Genomic DNA, 18,677 nt, shown 5'->3' with positions numbered 1-18,677 from the left:
TAACTGTTCCACTTACCAGGATATCTTGAATTTCGTCCTTGTTACACTTTATATGGTACATCACCATATCCTGGGCAATGTCTCTACGATTTTCCAGCTTGTTCATCCTATCATAAGTATCAGTGTTCAGAACGGACCAGCCCAGAAACTGCGTCAGAGACTGCAGAGGAGGGGAGATTCAAGCATTAAAGGTTTCCCAGTAAAACATCTTTATATACTTTTTCAAAGATTCAATACAACTAAAAAAAAATGGTTCATGAAAAATGAAAGATTTCAAATAGTCTAAAACCTCCTGTCATTTGTGCTCACAGCTACTATGCAGACCTCTGTGTCTCCATGGTTACAGACTACATACAAACTCCATGTAGTCTGATCATTGAGTCCTACTTCTTCTTCCATCTTTCCCTTTCTTCTTACTAACCTACCAAATGCATGATAGCACAAAGTAGGGCACAGATGGGAAAGAGCAAGTGAGCACAAAGCAGCTGGATATTTTAATGAAGGCTATTGGCAACATTGCATTATATTTTTTATTGGATGTAGCCAATATAATATTGGTTATAAAGGCTTACATACCCCTTAAAAGTTTTCCACTGTTCAATATCTCTGCTGTCAATGAAAAAGAACATTTATTTCACCCCAGCAGTTAAAAATTTGTAAAAAGTAAATCTCAGTCAGACGAGCGAGTTTTTCACGCATGTATAGGCGCATTTTCAAAACGGATCGATTAGAACCAATGCTTTCCAATGGAAGTGGTCACATGTTCGATTTTTAAAAGCGTTTAAAATTTGCCCCGGCAAATGATAGGACATGTGAGTGCGAATGCACCCGATCAGGCGATATTTTCTACACCCGCTGTGCAAATTTTTTCATGCGCCTATACATGCGTGAAAAATTCGTTCGTCTGACTGAGAGCCCTTACACGATTTCACACGGCTGAGAATCTCACACAAGTTTTCTGTATTGTGAGACTCAGAAAAGTTGCATGAATAGAATTTTGAATGGAGTCATACACATGAGCGATGTTTTCCCTCACAAATAAGGAAGATGGAACAATACATCTGCAGCGCCACCTATTGGATGGCAGCATTCCTGCAAATCAATGTACGACTCTTTAAACAAGTCTGTAAAATAATGATTAGGAATAGGAAACCAAGTAAGAATCCATATACAGACAGCTGTTTCGGGGTGTTTTGCCTATCATCAGTGTGCAGTAGGTTTCTGGCTTGGCTGGTGAGAGGGTCGGGGGAGGGGTGAGACGACACCCCTCCTGACCCGCATTTTCCCTCATACTGATGCTGCGAGGGGAAAAAAATCATGGTTTTCCATTAAGAACAATGGGAAACACTTCCAACCCACTACCCACACGAGAGGACCGGAATTTCACAAAAGAGATGCCAGATGATTTTACCTAAAAATCGCCTCACCTCCGTGGATAAACTGCAATTTGATGAGTACGATTTCTTGGGCCGATATCGCGCTCGCCCGTGTGTAGGCAATCCTTTGTGAGTTAAATGCAGCAGCCTATAAAAATCTCCCTCTTTAAGGCGATATCACAGGGGCGTTTTTGCGCCGCCCGTTACATGCGCAAACTTTGCAAACGTGATATGCAGTAAGTAGAACCCATTGATGGTAATGGGTTCATTCACATGAGCGCGGCATTTCCTATCTTGTGTACATTTGCGCACTGCAAGGGCTTGCATAAATGTGCCTGATGGGGGCAACCTAAGTCCCTCACTCACCTCCATCAGAGTTTCGTCCATCTCATCGAAAGGTTTGCCATCCTTCCTGTTGTAAAAGGTGGCAACGCCAACAATTTCTTCCTTCTTGTTTACAATAGGCATGGATAGAACATTTTTAACAAGCCAGCCAGATTCATCCAATGGTTCTTTCTTGAAAAAAAGGAATAATAAATGACTACGATGGACGCTCGGTTAGATATAGTGGCATATGGGGCAACATACATTTTTCGACCACTTTTACAAGAGTGAATTCGGACAGATTTCTGCACTGTAAGGCCGCCTGCAGACAAGCGGGTCGGATCTGGCAGCGAGAATTCTCGCCGCGGGACCTGACCCGAGCGCCTGCAGAGACGAGCGCGTACTCACCCGCGCCCGGCGGCCCCGGCTCTTTCATATGCCGGCTGCCGGGCAGCTGACGCATGTGCAGACTGGCTGGGTGAGTGACGTTTCTGTGCGAGGCTCTGCGAGCCCCGCACAAAAATAGGACATGCCGCGGTTTGTTTGCCGTGCAACATTTCGCGCGGTCAAACCGCGGCCGTCTGCATAGGAGTGCGTATTGTAATGCACTCCTATGCAGGCTTTGAGCGGCAGAAATCCCGCGGGATTTCCGCCCGTGTGCAGGCGGCCGTACTACGGATGTGTGTCCCATCCCAACTGTGGGGATTATTGAGTCTAAATGTCATCATGATAGATTCCTATGATGGTGACAGTTCGGGTCAGTAAACCCCACGGTCGTGCCGGCACACACAACCGTATTATGGACACATAAGTATGGCTACAATACAGTTATCTGAAATTGGACTTTACCCCTTAGAGGCGGCCGATTCCCGTTTTTACTGACCTCACTAACAGGCTTTAAACCGGCACCTACATCTTTTTAAGGGAGTGCCTTGTCTGACTACTGACTGCCAGGCTCCTGCTCTAACAGCCAGGAGAGGAGAAACCTCAGATTTTGGCAGTTTAACCCCATTTCATGCCACAATCAATAGCAACTGCAGCGTGCAAGCAGATGATGGGTGGCTCTTTCTATACAAGTATAGGATCCATCCAACAGCACCCACTTAAATAATAAAGTCCAATTAGGATGGGGAGGAAAGGAAAAAAATGCACAGCCATATGGGGTCAATGAACAAAAAACACCCCCAGATAAATGCACTAAATGTAGAAGTACGGCAGCATTAAAGGTAGATAGAGTATTTTTAAACCTTTGTTAAAAAGGAAGGACCGGCAACGTTTCAACTTGCAAGGTCTTGGTCAAGCCTCTATAAGACCTTGCAGGCCGAAACGTTGCCGGTCCTTCCTTTTTAATATGGAACAAATAAAGGTTTGAAAATACTCTATCTACCTTTAATGCTGCCGTACTTCTACATTAGGAAGCTCTTTCTGTCACCCATTGGCACCCTACAATTACGATCACAAGGTACTGATGGGTTCCCAAGGCAGACGGACTACTGAGTTGGGTTTTCCAAGCTCTAAGAAATTGCTGACGATCCTCAATATGTCTACTGTATATGTTAGAGAAGAAATGCCGAAATGATGCCCCTCTCTCTCACATCACTTCCTGCTACTGTCTGAGTTGGCACCTCCCAGACTTCCTGCTCTACCCATCCGCTGCATGCACTGTCCACATAACACTGGTGATATTGAGTATTCTCTGCTCCATTTAAGCTGATTCTTCTGCATTTCGATCAGAAGTAGCTCCCAGTATTACCACTATTAGCGCTCGTTCACACTTGCACTACCACCCTAGTAGCCGAACAATGGTAAAACCAGAAGTGCCTGGTCCGGGACGTGCCGGACCACAACAGCACCAGATAGACTCCATTGGCTAATGGATCTATCCAAATTCTGCAGGAAATCTGTGAGGTTGAACTTCAACCAATAGCTGCAGAGCAGGAAGTGATGTCAGATTTTCAGCTACCTCCCTTAGCTTTCTACTCCAAATACAAGAAGTAGTCTTACTAGTTCTGATGTGCTAGAAATCAAGGGCATTATCTGTTATCGATGTCCAGTCCTTCTGTGATCTGACAGACATCCAGTTAAAGGGGTTGTCTCGAGGAAGCAGTGAATTTTTTTTTTTGCCCAGTCCCCCTTATTAAGCATACATTACTAAGCCCCCCTGTAAATGACTTTTCTAGCTGGTTTGTACTTACAGTTCCAGCGTTTCAGCAACTTATAAAAATTTTCCCAAGATGGCCGCCGGCTCTTCTCCCTTCGCTTGCTGCAGCCCGACGTGCGCGCTCCCGAGACGCTACCAGCTGTGTCTCCCTGACAACCAGACGCCCCGCAGCCGCCGACCGGACCCCGGCAATGAACGCGGCCGATCAGTCACCCACCGCCAGGCAGCAGGTAACCGGCGCAGCCCCCCCCCCCCCGGCACAGCGACAGCCCCCCCATCGCAGCGACAGCCCCCCCATCGCAGCGACAGCCCCCCCATCGCAGCGGCAGCCCCCCCATCACAGCGGCAGCCCCCCCCCCCCGGCACAGCGACAGCCCCCCCCATCGCAGCGACAGCCCCCCCATCACAGCGGCAGCCCCCCCATCACAGCGGCAGCCCCCTCCCCGGCACAGCGACAGCCCCCCCATCGCAGCGGCAGCCCCCCCATCACAGTAGCAGCCAACCCCGGCGCAGCCCGCCCCCGGCGCAACGGCAGCCCCCCCGGCCCATCACTTACCTGGGCGGCAGGACAGCAGGACGGCGGGACAGCTGGGCGGCTTCTTGGGACAGCTGGGCGGCTCTGCACCTTCCTCTAACAGAGGATGGTACAGAATGGCCGCTCCAGCGCGCTCCCGAGCAGTGACAGCTCGTCTGCGCATGCGCAGAAGAGCTGTAGCGGGGAGCACACTGAAGCGGCTCGTGCTCAGAGCAGAAGACCGGACTGCGCAAGCGCGTCTAAAAAAGCAAGCTGCCAGCGAATTTAGACGGAACCATGGAGACGAGGACGCCAGCAACGGAGCAGGTAAGTGAATAACTTCTGTATGGCTCATAATTAATGCACAATGTACATTACAAAGTGCATTAATATGGCCATACAGAAGTGTATAACCCCACTTGCTGCTGCGAGACAACCCCTTTAATTAAAGCAATTCATTTTGGTCCGATTAAATGGGTTTTACTTTAAGAACCAAGACATATTGACAAATCAGCCAAATAAGATGAATGGAATAGACAACAGAAAGTGGAAATGGCCAAGTGCTTTCGAGGAAACTCCACTTTATGTCAACTACAAGTCTCGTCTACAAAAACCATATTACTTACAGTACAGAACAGAATTTTACCTGAAATTTGAACATTTCATCAGCAGCTGCGTTCATAATGTTACAGATCTACAAGAGAGTAGAATATAACGTCATTATATATATTACATATTACATGGCTGTGTTTATATTAGAATCACATAAAGTGCAGCTATTGTTTCAGGCGAATTGCTTTGTGTATGCCTGAGTAATAATACCAATATGCCTGTATGATGCATTTTTCAGAGGCTTCAGAGCTCCCCCTCTAAGTGTTCTGCAGACGACCATATTTGCGGGTGTTTTAGCGCTTATAAAATATACGTGCGCAATGCACGGAGAATAGAACCCATTGATGTCAATGGATTCGCGCTCATGAGCGTGAAAAGAGGCCATGCTCTATTTTCCTGCCTATTTGCACACCAAAGGCCCCATACTAGTCTATGAGAGGTGCTCAAATATGCACCCAATATGTGCGCCAATGTGCAATACGCTGTGCAATTCTACGGGAAAAATAACACATCTGGACCTCATTAGGCTACATAGCCCTTTAAGTTGTGGAAAGGGAGGGATGCACTCGCATGTGAACTGGCCTTACGTGCGCAAAAAGTACTATACTCCAATATGAGTGTAAATCTACCTCTTCAAACCTCGTTCACAGCACAAATATGTTGCACTGAAGCCTACGTAATTGTACATGTGAAAACAGCATCGCATCACTGTGGGGAATCCCTTCATCCCCGTGGGGAATCCATTTACCTCCACCACTGCTGAGTCGATTTCCCTGCCGCTTCTGAAGGAATTCTCCTGTTAAAGTCCGGTGGATTCGAGGTGTTTTCATGTGAAAATAGCCTCGCTTCACTGCGGGGCTGAAAGAATCCTCCAGCGCGGCTGTCACAGCCGCGGCAGGGAATTGCGATGTTCTCCCCTTGTTTTCAATGGGGCCAACACCATTGAAAAAAATGGGCGATGCCGCAAAAAGAAAGGACATGCTGCGTAGCATCGCAGGAGTGAAAACATTGAAAATCATTGGTTTCATAATCATGCGTTTTCACTTGCATCGCGAGAAAATCATGTGATTTTCTCGCTAGTGGGAAGGCCCGCTTAATGAGACTTGGGAACTAGCAGCCAGTCTGCAGATCCCCTTCCCCAATACACACACAAAGACATTGCTGCTCTAGAATCAAGAAGAAGAAACTTTCAGCCAGAGAGTCATTGGGAAGAATTTATTAGGATCGGTGCTTCATATGTCAGTCCTAAACTGAAGGGCGCTGAAGTAAATGTGTCAAATGTATAAAGACATGTAGGCCATCTGTGCATTAGGAAATGAAGAAGGGGGAAATCAGCAAGCCAGTTGAGGCAGATTTCTGCTGTAAAAAGTTGCAAATTGTGTCATATGCCATATGTGCACTATTGTAAATTCTCCCCAAAATCCAGTTACTCTATAGTTTATGGTATAAATTACAGTAAATCTGTAAGGTCGTAGGGGCTCCTCCTTTCCATCTCTGGGGTTGTCCCACCGAATCCGAGACGCTTGGGGGGCATTGCTCATAGGTTTATTGAGTGCAGGCTTTGACTAATTATGTCTACTATTGATAAGCGGTGTATGTGACATTACATGATCAGCCGTCAGTAATGGAAGTTACTACTATACATTCAAAGCAGGATGGGGAAGGAACCCTTAATGAATATTCATGAGCAGCCATGTTGGCTAAGAAACCCAGATGATGGCCCAGAATAATTACAGTCTGTTAATTAAATCATATACAAAATCTGATTGTGGTAAGAGCTGTTAGTGAACACCATAGGATGACATCAATGCAAGGCGTTCTTTCCAAATACTATCAGATATCAACTTACAAATCCACTCTCGGCAACGTAAGTGGGGAGCCCGCTGACCAGAGCCCAGTGATCCGCTGGGGGGTTTCTGGAGGGGAGAAAATAACATAAAATATAATAATGTAACAAAATGTTACCCAACATACATTAGCTTATTTATCTTACATTACAACTTATTGTGGATGCATTTGTTACTTTTCTCTAAAATTGAGGCAAGTTGAATCATATTAAAGGTGCTGTGACAATTGCTTAAAGGGGTTGTCCCGCGAAATCAAGTGGGGGTATACACTTCTGTATGGCCATATTAATGCACTTTGTAATGTACATTGTGCATTAATTATGAGCCAAACAGAAGTTATTCACTTACCTGTTCCGTTGCTAGCGTCCCCGTCTCCATGGTGCCGTCTAATTTTCAGCGTCTAATCGCCCGATTAGACGCGCTTGCGCAGTCCAGTCTTCTTCTTTTCTGAATGGGGCCGCTCGTGCCTGAGAGCGGCTCCTCGTAGCTCCGCCCTCAGGAACCCTTAGGCTATCTTCATATAGGCAAGAGTGATATGGGGCCATGAATCCGGACCTCATATCACGCCCCCCACCATGTGAATTCTCCGAGGATCTGAGGCCTCCCATCACTTCGGGGGAAGAAGCAATCCTCCACCACAGCTGTCAGCTGCAGCTGAGGATCGCGGAGTTTCTTCCATTTGTTTTCAATGGGGAAACCTGGCATGGCATTGAGTGCACCTAGCATGAGGCGTGATGATGCCGCCGGCCGAATTGCAAATAGGCACTGCGATGCGAGGGCACACAGAAAGATAGAACAACGCACAAATCCCGAGCGACTTTTGACAAATCTCGAGTGTGTGAAGGCAGCCTTATTCTTGGACAATTGTCTGCAGGAAACCATGTTATAGCTCGTTTACATGGGTGTATTTGTGCATGCAAATTAGCATGTGCAATAGGCAGAGAATAGAACCCATTAATTTCACTGTTTGCATGCGCGAGGGAAAAAAAAGAACAGGCATGCGCAAATCAATCTCGTTCTCAGTGGAAATATGTTGCGCTGAAGCATGCGCAGTTCCTGTAAGAGATAGAGAGTAAAACCCAATTGTAAAGTTGAAGAGTAACATGTGAGTAGCAGAAATCTACTTTCTGGATCTCGCTAAGTTCCATGGGATCGCTGCTATGACTGAGGTAAGGAAAGTCTACGCAAATGGGCCTTCTTCTGTTACGATGCATGCATGAAGCCGTCTTTGGACTCTTAATGCAGATCGGTACTTGAATCTCCTACAGATGACGATGGATGACTTCCTGGATGATCTGACCCTATCATAGCAGAAGGAGGCCACTTCAAGTACACTTTCCTTACATCAGAAATGTGGAAAGTAGATTTCTGCTTCTCACATGCAACTCTTCAACTTTGCAATTGGGTTTTATTCTCTATGTCTTACAGGGCCCACAACACAAAATTGAAATCCATTTTCCAGGTCCTCTGGAGCCTGTGCACCATACTATCATAGTGCATCCATGCATAGAATGATAGACATGGAAGGGACCTCCATGGTCATCAGGTCCGACCCCCTGCTCAGGGCAGGATTACTAAATCATCCCAGACAGATATTTGTCCAGTCTTTGTTTGAACACTTCCATTGAAGGAGAACTCACCACCTCCCGTGGCAACCTGTTCCACTCATTGATCACCCTCACTGTCTAATATCTATCCTGTGTTTCCTTCCTTTCAGTTTCATCCCATTGCTTCTAGTCTCACCTTGTGCAGATGAGAATAGGGCTGATCCCTCTGCACTGTGACAGCCCCTCAGATATTTGTAGACCGCTATTAAGTCTCCTCTCAGCCTTCTCTTCTGCAAGCTAAACATTCCCAGATCCTTTAGCCGTTCCTCATAGGACATGATCTGCAGACCGCTCACCATCTTGGTAACTCTTCTCTGAACTTGCTCCAGTTTGTCTATGTCTTTTTTAATATCTTCCTGTTCAGGTACACTAATGTTGTTTCAATTATTTCAACATAGGACACAGTATCCAGATATCGTGCTGGATCAGCCTTATGTTTTACTACACCCTGTATAGTATATACATATTCCACAGGTATATACACAGATTGTCATTACCTACATTGGGCCACGTCCCCATGGGGGGCGCACAATCTAAATTCACTTTTATGCAGTGTGAGTGGAAACCCACATAAACACCAGAACATCCAAACTCCATGCAGATTGGTTGGCTTGGTTGGATTTGGTTGGACACATTGCCCTTGGTTGGATTTGGTTGGACTCAAGCACTGAAAAGCAACAGTGCTTTCTGTTCATTAATCTCCTGCAAAGCAACAAATGGTTATTCACCCAGGCAGCAACAACTTCAGACTCGTCATAGATCCATAAGCTATAGTTGTATCCCAAGAGTGTTTCTGCAAGTAAGCTGCTGAAGAATCACTAGTAGGGTTCAGTTAGGCAAGCTGCTATGAAATCACAAGTAGGCTTCAATCAGTATTTAATGGCTGTCAACTTGGGACATCAAAAGTTTGTTAAATTGTGGTAAACCATTGTGACGTCACAAGTTGGTTTAAGACAGGTAAGATGCTATGACATCACAACTGTGTTTTCGTCAAACTTCTGGTGTGACAGTGCAAGTGGTAAGTTTTTGTGAAATCACTAATGGATTTCAGTCAAGTATATGACTGTCAGCTTTCGGGAAATCAAAAGCATATCAAAGGGTTCAGGTTGAGGATGGGTGCTGCCATTCAAATGAAACTCTATGGTTATTCCCATTTGTGTTTCACAATTACTAGTTGATTGGTAAACCGGTTCAGATAATAATAATACATGTTTGAACAAGAGGTAAAAACTTATAATAGGCACTTTAATAAATGGTCTTCATACACTTACGGGATAACTTTGATGTCTTCTTTTCCATGCAGGATGTAATCAATAACTTTGTAGAATACAATTTCCTAAAAATGCACAACAATTGTGTTATTAAAGGGGTCATCCCACAATCCAACATTTTTGTCAAAAGCCCAATACCTTCTATGTAATTAGACTCTGGTACTCCTGTTACTAAAGGTTCCTTCCCTAAGCAAACAGGTCGTTCCTCCTGCTCAATCTCATGATGAACTATAGTTCCTAGATCACCTGCATCACCTCCTGACTGCCGGCATCTCCCATCTTTGTGCATTTTTCCAGTAACACTAGGCTGCCTGTGCACTGAAAGGGTTAATTGGGGCAGATTAAGCCTTTTTTTCCCTCCGCTTGAGCTTGTTTTACATAGTGTGAAAATGGGAGGGGAAGGGATCCCTGCAAAAGTTTACTCACAGCTCTGATAAGACCAACTGAACTGTACCTGTACATAGGAAAAAGTTAAGCTTTTGTCAGAGGAAGGGAAGCAGAGCTTACTGATTGCAGGGCAGAGAGAGCAAAGACACAGCCTGATCTATCCATGCTCACCCTATATGCTAAAGACAGGGCTAGAGCAATTACATAGGAGTAAGGGCAGGCTGAACCAAGTAGGCTCAACCAGAGCGAAGAAGTACTGTAGGTCACGTCCAAGAGCAACCAAAGGTATACAGAGAGTGGGGATGGGATGTTTTTTTTTTTAACTCGTTTTATTGAAAAGTTAGTACATTACAATATCTTTTATATCATTGCAGTTTAAGGCTGCATTCAGACGAACGTATATCGGCTCGGTTTTCACGCCGAGCCGATATACGTCGTCCTTGTGTGCAGGGGGGGATGGAAGAGCCAGGAGCAGAAACTGAGCTCCCACCCCCTCTCTGCCTCCTCTCCGCCCCTCTGCACTATTTGCAATGAAAGTAGGTGGGACGGGGGCGGGGCTAAGTTCCGAGAATTAGCCCCACCCCCGTTCCACCTCTCCCCATTGCAAATAGTGCAGAAGGGCAGAGAGGGGGCGGGAGCTCAGGTTCTGCTCCTGGCTCTTCCATCCTCCCCCCCCTGCACATGAGGATGACGTATATCGGCTCGGCATGAAAACCGAGCTGATATACGGTCGTGGGAATGCAGCCTAACAAAAAGCATGACAAATTAGTGTATGGCTTAACACATTTGACAAAGGGGGTAATTCACCCCTATAGCGGAAGACACTACCAGAGGGAGAAAAAAGGAGTTTAGACATGTTGTCAGTAGGCCTCGGGTTTCAGCCACAGAAAATACTCGCTAGTGGGGGCGTCTCTGAATTGTTGAGATGGAGGATGAGAGTAAGCATGGAGGGTGGGACGTAAGTGAGGAACCACACCACATACGCCATACCTTGTCAAATTTTCCTGGACATCTACACCCCTTATAAACTATGTTATTGTATGGAATAGTAGAGTTAACCAATTTTCACCACATTGACACTGAGGGATTCCTTCGATCCATCCAGCGTAGTGCTATGACTCTCCTAGCCAAGAAAAGTACCTCTCTCAAAAATATTCTATTATGATGCTGCTAAATCTCCTCATCGAGTATCCCGAAGAGGCACACCTCCAGGTTGTAGGGACAGGAGTTTCTAGAACTGCCAAGATGAGGTCAGTGACCTCTCCCCAGAAGCCTTGAATAACTGGGAACTCCCAAATCATATGCCAGAAATCAGCAGTATCATATGGGCATCTGATGCATTTGGATGAAGTTCTTCCCATTCTCTGCAGCCTGACTGGAGTAAGAAGCACTGATGTACAATATACAGCTGTATCAGCTTGTTATGAGCCACAGGGGAAACGAATAGAGGAGAGGCTAGTAGATCTTGATAGGATTCTTCTGTCAGAGTTGGTATCAGTGTTTGCCATTTAAGCAAGGCCGGGGGAGTATTGTTAGAGGTCTTTGCTGCGATTAGGAAGGAGTACAATGTGGATATGAGGCCCTGTGGACCTTAGGAGCATAGTATACCTATCAGGGGGTAATGGGATATAGAAGGTCCAGGAGATGGGAATTGTGCCTGCAGTCCATGTCTGATTTGTTGGACTCTAAAAAAATGGGTATGAGGAAGTTCATATTTAGCTTGTAGTTGTTCGAAGGAGGAGAAAATATTGGATGTGTACAGATCACCCAGAGCTCGTATTCCATAATTCTCCCACTCAGAGATGTCCTATAAGGGAAGTAGTTCTGTCAGACCCAGGTTATGCCATAAAGGGGTATCAGCCATTATATCTGAAAATGTATTAACTGATTTAGATTGTCTCCATATATTAGTGGCCAATTTATGTATTGAGAACAATTTACAAGTTAATGAAGAGGGAGATTCCAACACCGGCCACAAGTTGGAAATTTTTAGGAAGTAAGCCAAGTCTAACTCTGAATTGGGGAGTGGGTCATCTCCCAACCAGCATTGTAGGTGGACCAATAGGCTAGCTATGTAATATAAGAATACATCTGGAAGAGCAGCCCCAGCTTCCTGCCTTGGTCTCTGGAGAGTGGAGATTTTAAGTTTCGGATGGGAGCTTCCCCATATAAAAGATATCATGAGCGAGTCCATTGACCTGAAAAATCGTGAAGGGATTACTATTGGGGTGTGTTGTAGGATATATAGACATTTCGTCAAGACTATAATTTTTTATCAAATTGACACGCCCAGCCACCGAAATCAGTAAGGATCCCCAGGTTTTGGATTTAGTTTTGAATAGATCTATCAGGGGATATACATTCAAATCTAAGGACCGTCCTGCAATATTAGAGATCTGCAGTCCCAGATATTTAGAGATGTTTGTGATCTGGAGTCCACAGAGGATGGGATGTCGAGGAGGTGTGAAGATAGGACTGGTGCATTTTCAAAATATGGGTGTTTTTGCAAAAATTAATGATTTTAGATATAGAATACACCGATGAACCAACGTGATCTTGAGAATACCCCTTAAAACCAAAATAAAAACAATGTTTTGGTATGGATTAAACAATATTTCATAATTACCGCAATTTTGAATTAGCCAATTGTGTAAGTCCATGGGATATAATATGCTACCCTACATTTGGAAATGTTATGCAACTTTAAATAAAAGCAAATATGAAGTGACTTATGGTTAACATACCCTTCCATCTGGTGTGCGTGGTCCAGAATATGGAAGAGCTTCTCCCATCAGAATAGGCCAAATGTCAAAGAATTCCTAAAAAAAAGAATGGTTGGAAATTTAGTTTAGCACTAGATAGCCTAAAGACTTGGTTACTATTTCTCCGACATGATAAAGTAGATTAATAGTTTACCAAAGTTTCAATAAACATAAAAGTGTTTTTCTGTTTTACAATAATCCACAAATATCACTAGCATTTAAAAAAAACTTCACAAATAGAGTTGAGCGAACATACTCTGGCAAGCTTGATGCTCGTTCGAGTATTAGCGTACTCGGTGCTTGTTACTCGAACGAGCATCAAATCGCGTTCGACCCCGCCCCAGTTTTTGGCTCCTCCCCAATGTGACGTGCCTGTTTTGGCCGCTCCCTGCCACGACGCAGCACGCGTCATTTGAAAATTTTTGGTCTGGCAGGAAGGGCAAGGGAGAAAGAGAGAGAGAAACACGAACCAAGAAAAAAACAAAAAAAAAAGCTCGGCACCCGGCGTTCCACATACAAAAATGCTCGAGTCTCCCATTGTAGTCAATGGGGTTCGTTATTCGAGTAGAGCTCTCGAATTTTTCGAAAAGCTCGACTCGAATAACGCGGACCCGAGCATTTGGGTGCTCGCTCATCTCTATTCACAAAGTAGTGGGAAATTTCAACATGCCATTCTGAGAAATTTAAAGAGCCCCTGTCCGCTCCCTTAACATGCCCGTTTTAGTAAATACTTGTGTTTTCAAAGAAATAATTATTCTGGAGCATTGTGTTTTTAAGTTCTGCATTGTGCCATTCCTCTCTTATTCTCCAGGAAATGCATAATAATTTGAAAACTGGGTGTTTCCATTCCCCTTGCCAATAGATTGTGTTACTACATAGTTTGACACTGTAAGCACTGATTGCATAGTATCAGACTGTGTAGGCTCCGCCCTCAGCTGGTAACACCCAGTTGTCAATTTAGGTATTTATTGCAGAATTCTAAGAAAAGATGCTCCAGAATTTCTATTTTATGGGCAATGCAACTATTTACTAAAACAGACATTCCAGAAGAGCCAACAAGTGCTCTTTAACTCATTAAGGACTAAGCACCATAAATTTTTTGGTCATGTTGCACGCTTTTCAGAAGCTGCCCCGGCCCACAGTGCTCTAACCGCAGCAATTGCTAGGAAAGCCGAGAGACAACCCCTTGCCGGATGGTGGAGGCCTCGTAGTCGACCGCGGTGCTCATGGGTGCAACAGATAGGCAATGGTACCTCCTCTGACATCAACACTGAATGGAACAATGCGCTCACTCGTGGTCATATTAGATCAGCGCTACAGACCCTCATCGTCCAAGCGAGATAACTCAAATTCAACTCAACCATAAATTTACCATGCTTGGTTCTGGGCTTTAATTCCAGCCGATAGTAAAAATTAAAGCTCCTGAAATGTAGCAGGAGCAGGTCAGGTACTCGGCTGTTGATCACAGCCAAGTATGCAGAGGAGAAGAAATAAGCCGCTTCTGCCTACTCTCGTGAAGGCTAAATAGTGCTCAATGAGCGCTATGTAGTAAAGAGAGAAAGCAGAAGTGCCACTTCCGCTATTCAATCCAGGGATCACATGACCACCAGATGCCCCCTGCCAAGGTATTGCTGCAGGGTTCTATCAGACCCTGCAGCAGACTATCACACTAAGGGGATGTTTTCCCCTGTAACTGGGGCTCTATACTCTAAACTATACAAATTATATATCAAAACATCTGAAAAAAATGAGGAACCCAGTCCTGTACTTTGTTTGAGTGCAAATATACAAATCTTAAAAAATATATAACTATACTTTTTTTTTTAAATATTATTTTAGCTTTTTACCCCTGCTAAAACAAAAAAAGGGAAAAAAATCAGTGAAAAAATATATAAAAGATAGCCCTATATGTCTTGGGGGTAAAAAACGCTGCAAAAATAATTTTGGTAGCTGAAGAAACAAAAATAGGGCAGTAAAACCACCACAGGGGTAAAATCCCTAAAAACACTCTGGTCCTTAAGTGTTATATGTGACCACGTTAGGTGGTCACATATAAGATATAAACAGTTGGACTGGAATTCCAGCTCTATTTTTGTGGTGGATACAGTACCTTTTCTTTTGTCATGTCCAAAAGGCCAACTGAATATCTGTCACAGTTCAGATAGGCTCTCACAGTATAGAAGGCCTTGTGGAATTGTCTTTCAATGTCCGTAAGCTCTTCGAATACTTTATTAGCTGACCATAACAGGACCTGGAGGAAGAACATAGGGATAGATTCCTCATAAAGTGGAATTAATTCAAGTAGATAGAATAGTGATATGTTCTTGTTTCTACACTTTACCTGTCCTCGTCGGGTTTCACAGTTATGTAGATAGCTCAAGTGATAAATTTTCAGATTTAACGTGGCAAAATTTAAATACTTCAAAAACACCTGCAATTACATGAAAAAAATTAATGTTAAATCAATATCTCTATATTCCAAACATTGTGCTTATATTCTACAGGAAAATGGTCTCCGTGATACAGGCATTTGTTCTAAAATGACAACGTGTGCTACTGTAGTTCATTAAAAAGGGGGTTATGAACTCCCTTAGTGGCAGGTTTATTATTACCATGTCAGCACAGCAAGCCCCGGAGATTTTCCTGAGGTATTTCGAAGTGGCAAACGTGTACGGTAGCACAATAACTGTGTGCCCTGGCCAGCATTTCAGCACTAGAGCTGTCCACGGAAATCCTCCGGGGTTTAACTGCATGGTCAGTGCAGCAAGCCCCAGAGACTTTCCTGAGGTATTTCGAAGTGGCAAACGTGTACGGTAGCACAATAACTGTGTGTCCTGGCCAGCATTTCAGCACTAGAGCTGTCCACAGAAATCCTCCGGGGTTTAACTGCATGGTCAGTGCAGCAAGCCCCAGAGACTTTCCTGAGGTATTTCGAAGTGGCAAACGTGTACGGTAGCACAATAACTGTGTGTCCTGGCCAGCATTTCAGCACTAGAGCTGTCCACAGAAATCCTCCGGGGTTTAACTGCATGGTCAGTGCAGCAAGCCCCGGAGATTTTCCGGGCGTGCCACTAAAGGGGTTAAGAGGGAAGAACTACTATGAGTGCAGTTACTAATTTTTATCTCTTTTACACTCTAACAGTTTTGTTGTCATACATTTAAATAAAGGTCTTGTGCACAACTCTGGACACAGACACCTAGGTATGTAAGTATTAACCATGGAGTCCTTGGCAAAAGTTTGAATAAGGCCCCATTGCAATACCATAATCAGCAGCAAGTGAGTTTAAGAAGTGGAAAGATTATGCTTATAATGGTCTTTACTCTACGAAGACCTAGGCATCTAACAAACTAAAAACCCTGTAGAGTCTGATTCTGTACTTATAGCTTTTTCATCTGTTACAAACTTTATATTAACATTCAGTAGACTAGAAAAAAGTAAGGGACCAATGGAGGAGAGTAAGACTACTGAATCAAACTATACAGGGTTTATTTGGTGTCTGTCACCACTGAGATACTTTAGGCCCATTTACACGCAACAATTATCGCTGAAAATGTATTAAAACGATGTCTTTTGAGCAATACTCGTGCACTTTTCATCTGAACAATGCTTTTTAGGTGTGCTTAAAATCCATCCTTCAGACTGCGCGCTGTGTTCTTCACGGGAGCAGGAGATTACATTGTATTCTCTTTGAAGCCGGAGCAAGAAAACAGACCACAGGCTGTTATCTCCATGGGAGCTAAAGATCACATTGTATTCTCTTAGCAATCCCTGCCAGAACAATAAAGCTAATTGAAGAGCTCAGACTACTTGCTGTCAGGGCAACTTGTCAAGAGTTTGATCAGTGGGGGTCTGCGTGCTGAGACCCTTATTGAACGCTGTAAAGAAGGGTCTGTAGCTCTTCCGAAGAGATGTACGTATTTGACTGTTATCATTGTTTTTCGGCACCTCGACAGCTGAAGACGGACATAGACTTCTATAGACATCTACATGTCCGTCTTCAGATGCCGAGGTGAGCCAACAACCAACAATGACAACCAAAAGGGCTGCACTGCTTAGGTGAGTGCTGCACCCCCTTCATTTAAGTGATCGCTGGAGGTCTCAGCATTCAGACTCCCAATGATCAAAACGCTGACACAGCAAAAGTTTTTTCTACAGTGCAGTTATTTTTTAGGTTTTCATTTTAGATGCACTGGTACAATCAAAAAATGGTTCCAAAAGCATACATAGCCTTTATGTGCTTGCAAGCATTTTGACATATACACCTCATAGTATAAATATATCCCTTTCCAATAAACAGTCTCATCCAGGTCATAAAGGAGATATAGTATTTATTGGCTTTATTCTAGACGGCTTGCTTGGCTAATAAATTGACTTGACATCAATGAATTAATTGGCGTAAATGGGTTATCTTACAAGAAACCCTTTAATGAGCTCAGGATAATTCAGTTCCAAAGTGATAAATATATAGACAGACATGTTGATTCTGACCCAGATATCACTAAGCTTAAAAGTGTGTTCTACAAGAGTAAATCCATTCAGACCGGTTTAGTTCCTCCCAAAAACAAGGAGACACATGTTAGAAGAAATCAAACAGCTTGAAGAACGGAGATGAACACGTTTCATTCAGTCCAAAAGTGGGGAAATAGTTCATCAGAACTTCATCATTAGACATTTATTGGCCTCATGTGATGCAGATTTAGAGAACTTTTTAAAAATTTTTGAATGTTTTTTTGAAATATTCATTCAATCAAAATGCAGGAAAGAAGTATTTCTAGTTGGAAACTGAAGAATGGGTGAAGATGGGGATAAGTACTCTCATGTCTCTCATTCCACAGGCCACATATCACTAGATGAACCCTGCCGCCATGGCAGCTTGAGGACTGAAAATCACATGGTAGAAACTACACAAGCACAAAATGATAAAAAGTGGAATAAAGTGAAATAAAAATATACCTACATCTTCATCGTTTTGAGTAAAGAAGGGACCATCGGTTTTGTTGACTGCCATAATAACTGCCACTACGTCTTTTCCATTCATAATGGGTGTAGCAAGTACATTCCTTGTATTGTATGCGGTAAGTTCATCTGCAAATCTGCTGTAACTTCCACTCTATGGAGAAGGAAATATTTCAGTCATTCACAGAATTAAGAAATATTCATATCGGTTTCTACCGGATTTGGTGATCATAATAAAGTAAGATGTCATACAGTGGATAATAGGAAAACGGAGGCACACATTAAGGACACGGGCTCCTTAGCACAAACCATGCTGGTCCAGTCAAAGGGGGTCCAGTGCTTGTAATCCTTTGGTGGAGAATAGGGTTGACAGGATCTTTAGGATGTTTTCCTCTTTTGTAGACTATTGTGGCAGTATACTTGGTAAGAGAGACCATCATTGAAGAAAGGGGATGAGGAAAACCTCATTGGAGCCCCTTTTCTGTTGACTCCATAACAGCTGTATGGATTGCTATGTTTATACCAAGATAGGAAGCTGGGGTGTTAAGATGAAAGCCTCAACTTTGGGACATTTCCTCTACTTGTACGGATGTAACAAAGAGTAGATTAACTTTTAATGCTTTAATCCCTACCCAACCTGTGCTACCCATGTACAGTAGTTCCTGCATCGCGCTTTACATGTACAGTACCGGCTACCAGGGGGCTCAGAAGCTGAGCCCCTGTGACCAGAGTGGGATCGTGTCTGTAAATGACAGCTGTAGTTCTGCTACAACCGTCAGGATGGAGCCTAGCTCTTAACCCAGCAATTTAGCCCTAAATATGTCACGGTCAATGCAAATAGCTGAATCTATGGGGTTTG

At 43.9% G+C, this 18,677-nt stretch overlaps 1 protein-coding gene across 1 annotated transcript in view; it reads right to left on the bottom strand.

The window, feature by feature from the left end:
• The window catches only part of LOC136573665 (rod cGMP-specific 3',5'-cyclic phosphodiesterase subunit beta-like), a 74,038-nt gene that overhangs the window by 37,571 nt on the left and 17,790 nt on the right, over positions 1-18,677 (bottom strand). Inside the window, exons 2-10 of the mRNA XM_066574926.1 lie at positions 17,820-17,972; positions 15,203-15,292; positions 14,972-15,112; positions 12,844-12,918; positions 9,713-9,777; positions 6,837-6,903; positions 5,022-5,069; positions 1,743-1,892; positions 17-160 (exon numbers count right to left, since the gene is read on the bottom strand). Coding sequence (XP_066431023.1) covers positions 17-160; positions 1,743-1,892; positions 5,022-5,069; positions 6,837-6,903; positions 9,713-9,777; positions 12,844-12,918; positions 14,972-15,112; positions 15,203-15,292; positions 17,820-17,972 — 933 coding nt within the window. The remainder of the gene's footprint in view (positions 1-16; positions 161-1,742; positions 1,893-5,021; positions 5,070-6,836; positions 6,904-9,712; positions 9,778-12,843; positions 12,919-14,971; positions 15,113-15,202; positions 15,293-17,819; positions 17,973-18,677) is intronic.

This window comes from Eleutherodactylus coqui, chromosome 7, assembly GCF_035609145.1.
Source record: "Eleutherodactylus coqui strain aEleCoq1 chromosome 7, aEleCoq1.hap1, whole genome shotgun sequence".
Lineage (NCBI taxonomy): Eukaryota > Metazoa > Chordata > Amphibia > Anura > Eleutherodactylidae > Eleutherodactylus > Eleutherodactylus coqui.
Note: the sequence above shows the minus strand (reverse complement) of the source record. Positions and strands in the feature narration are given on the sequence as shown.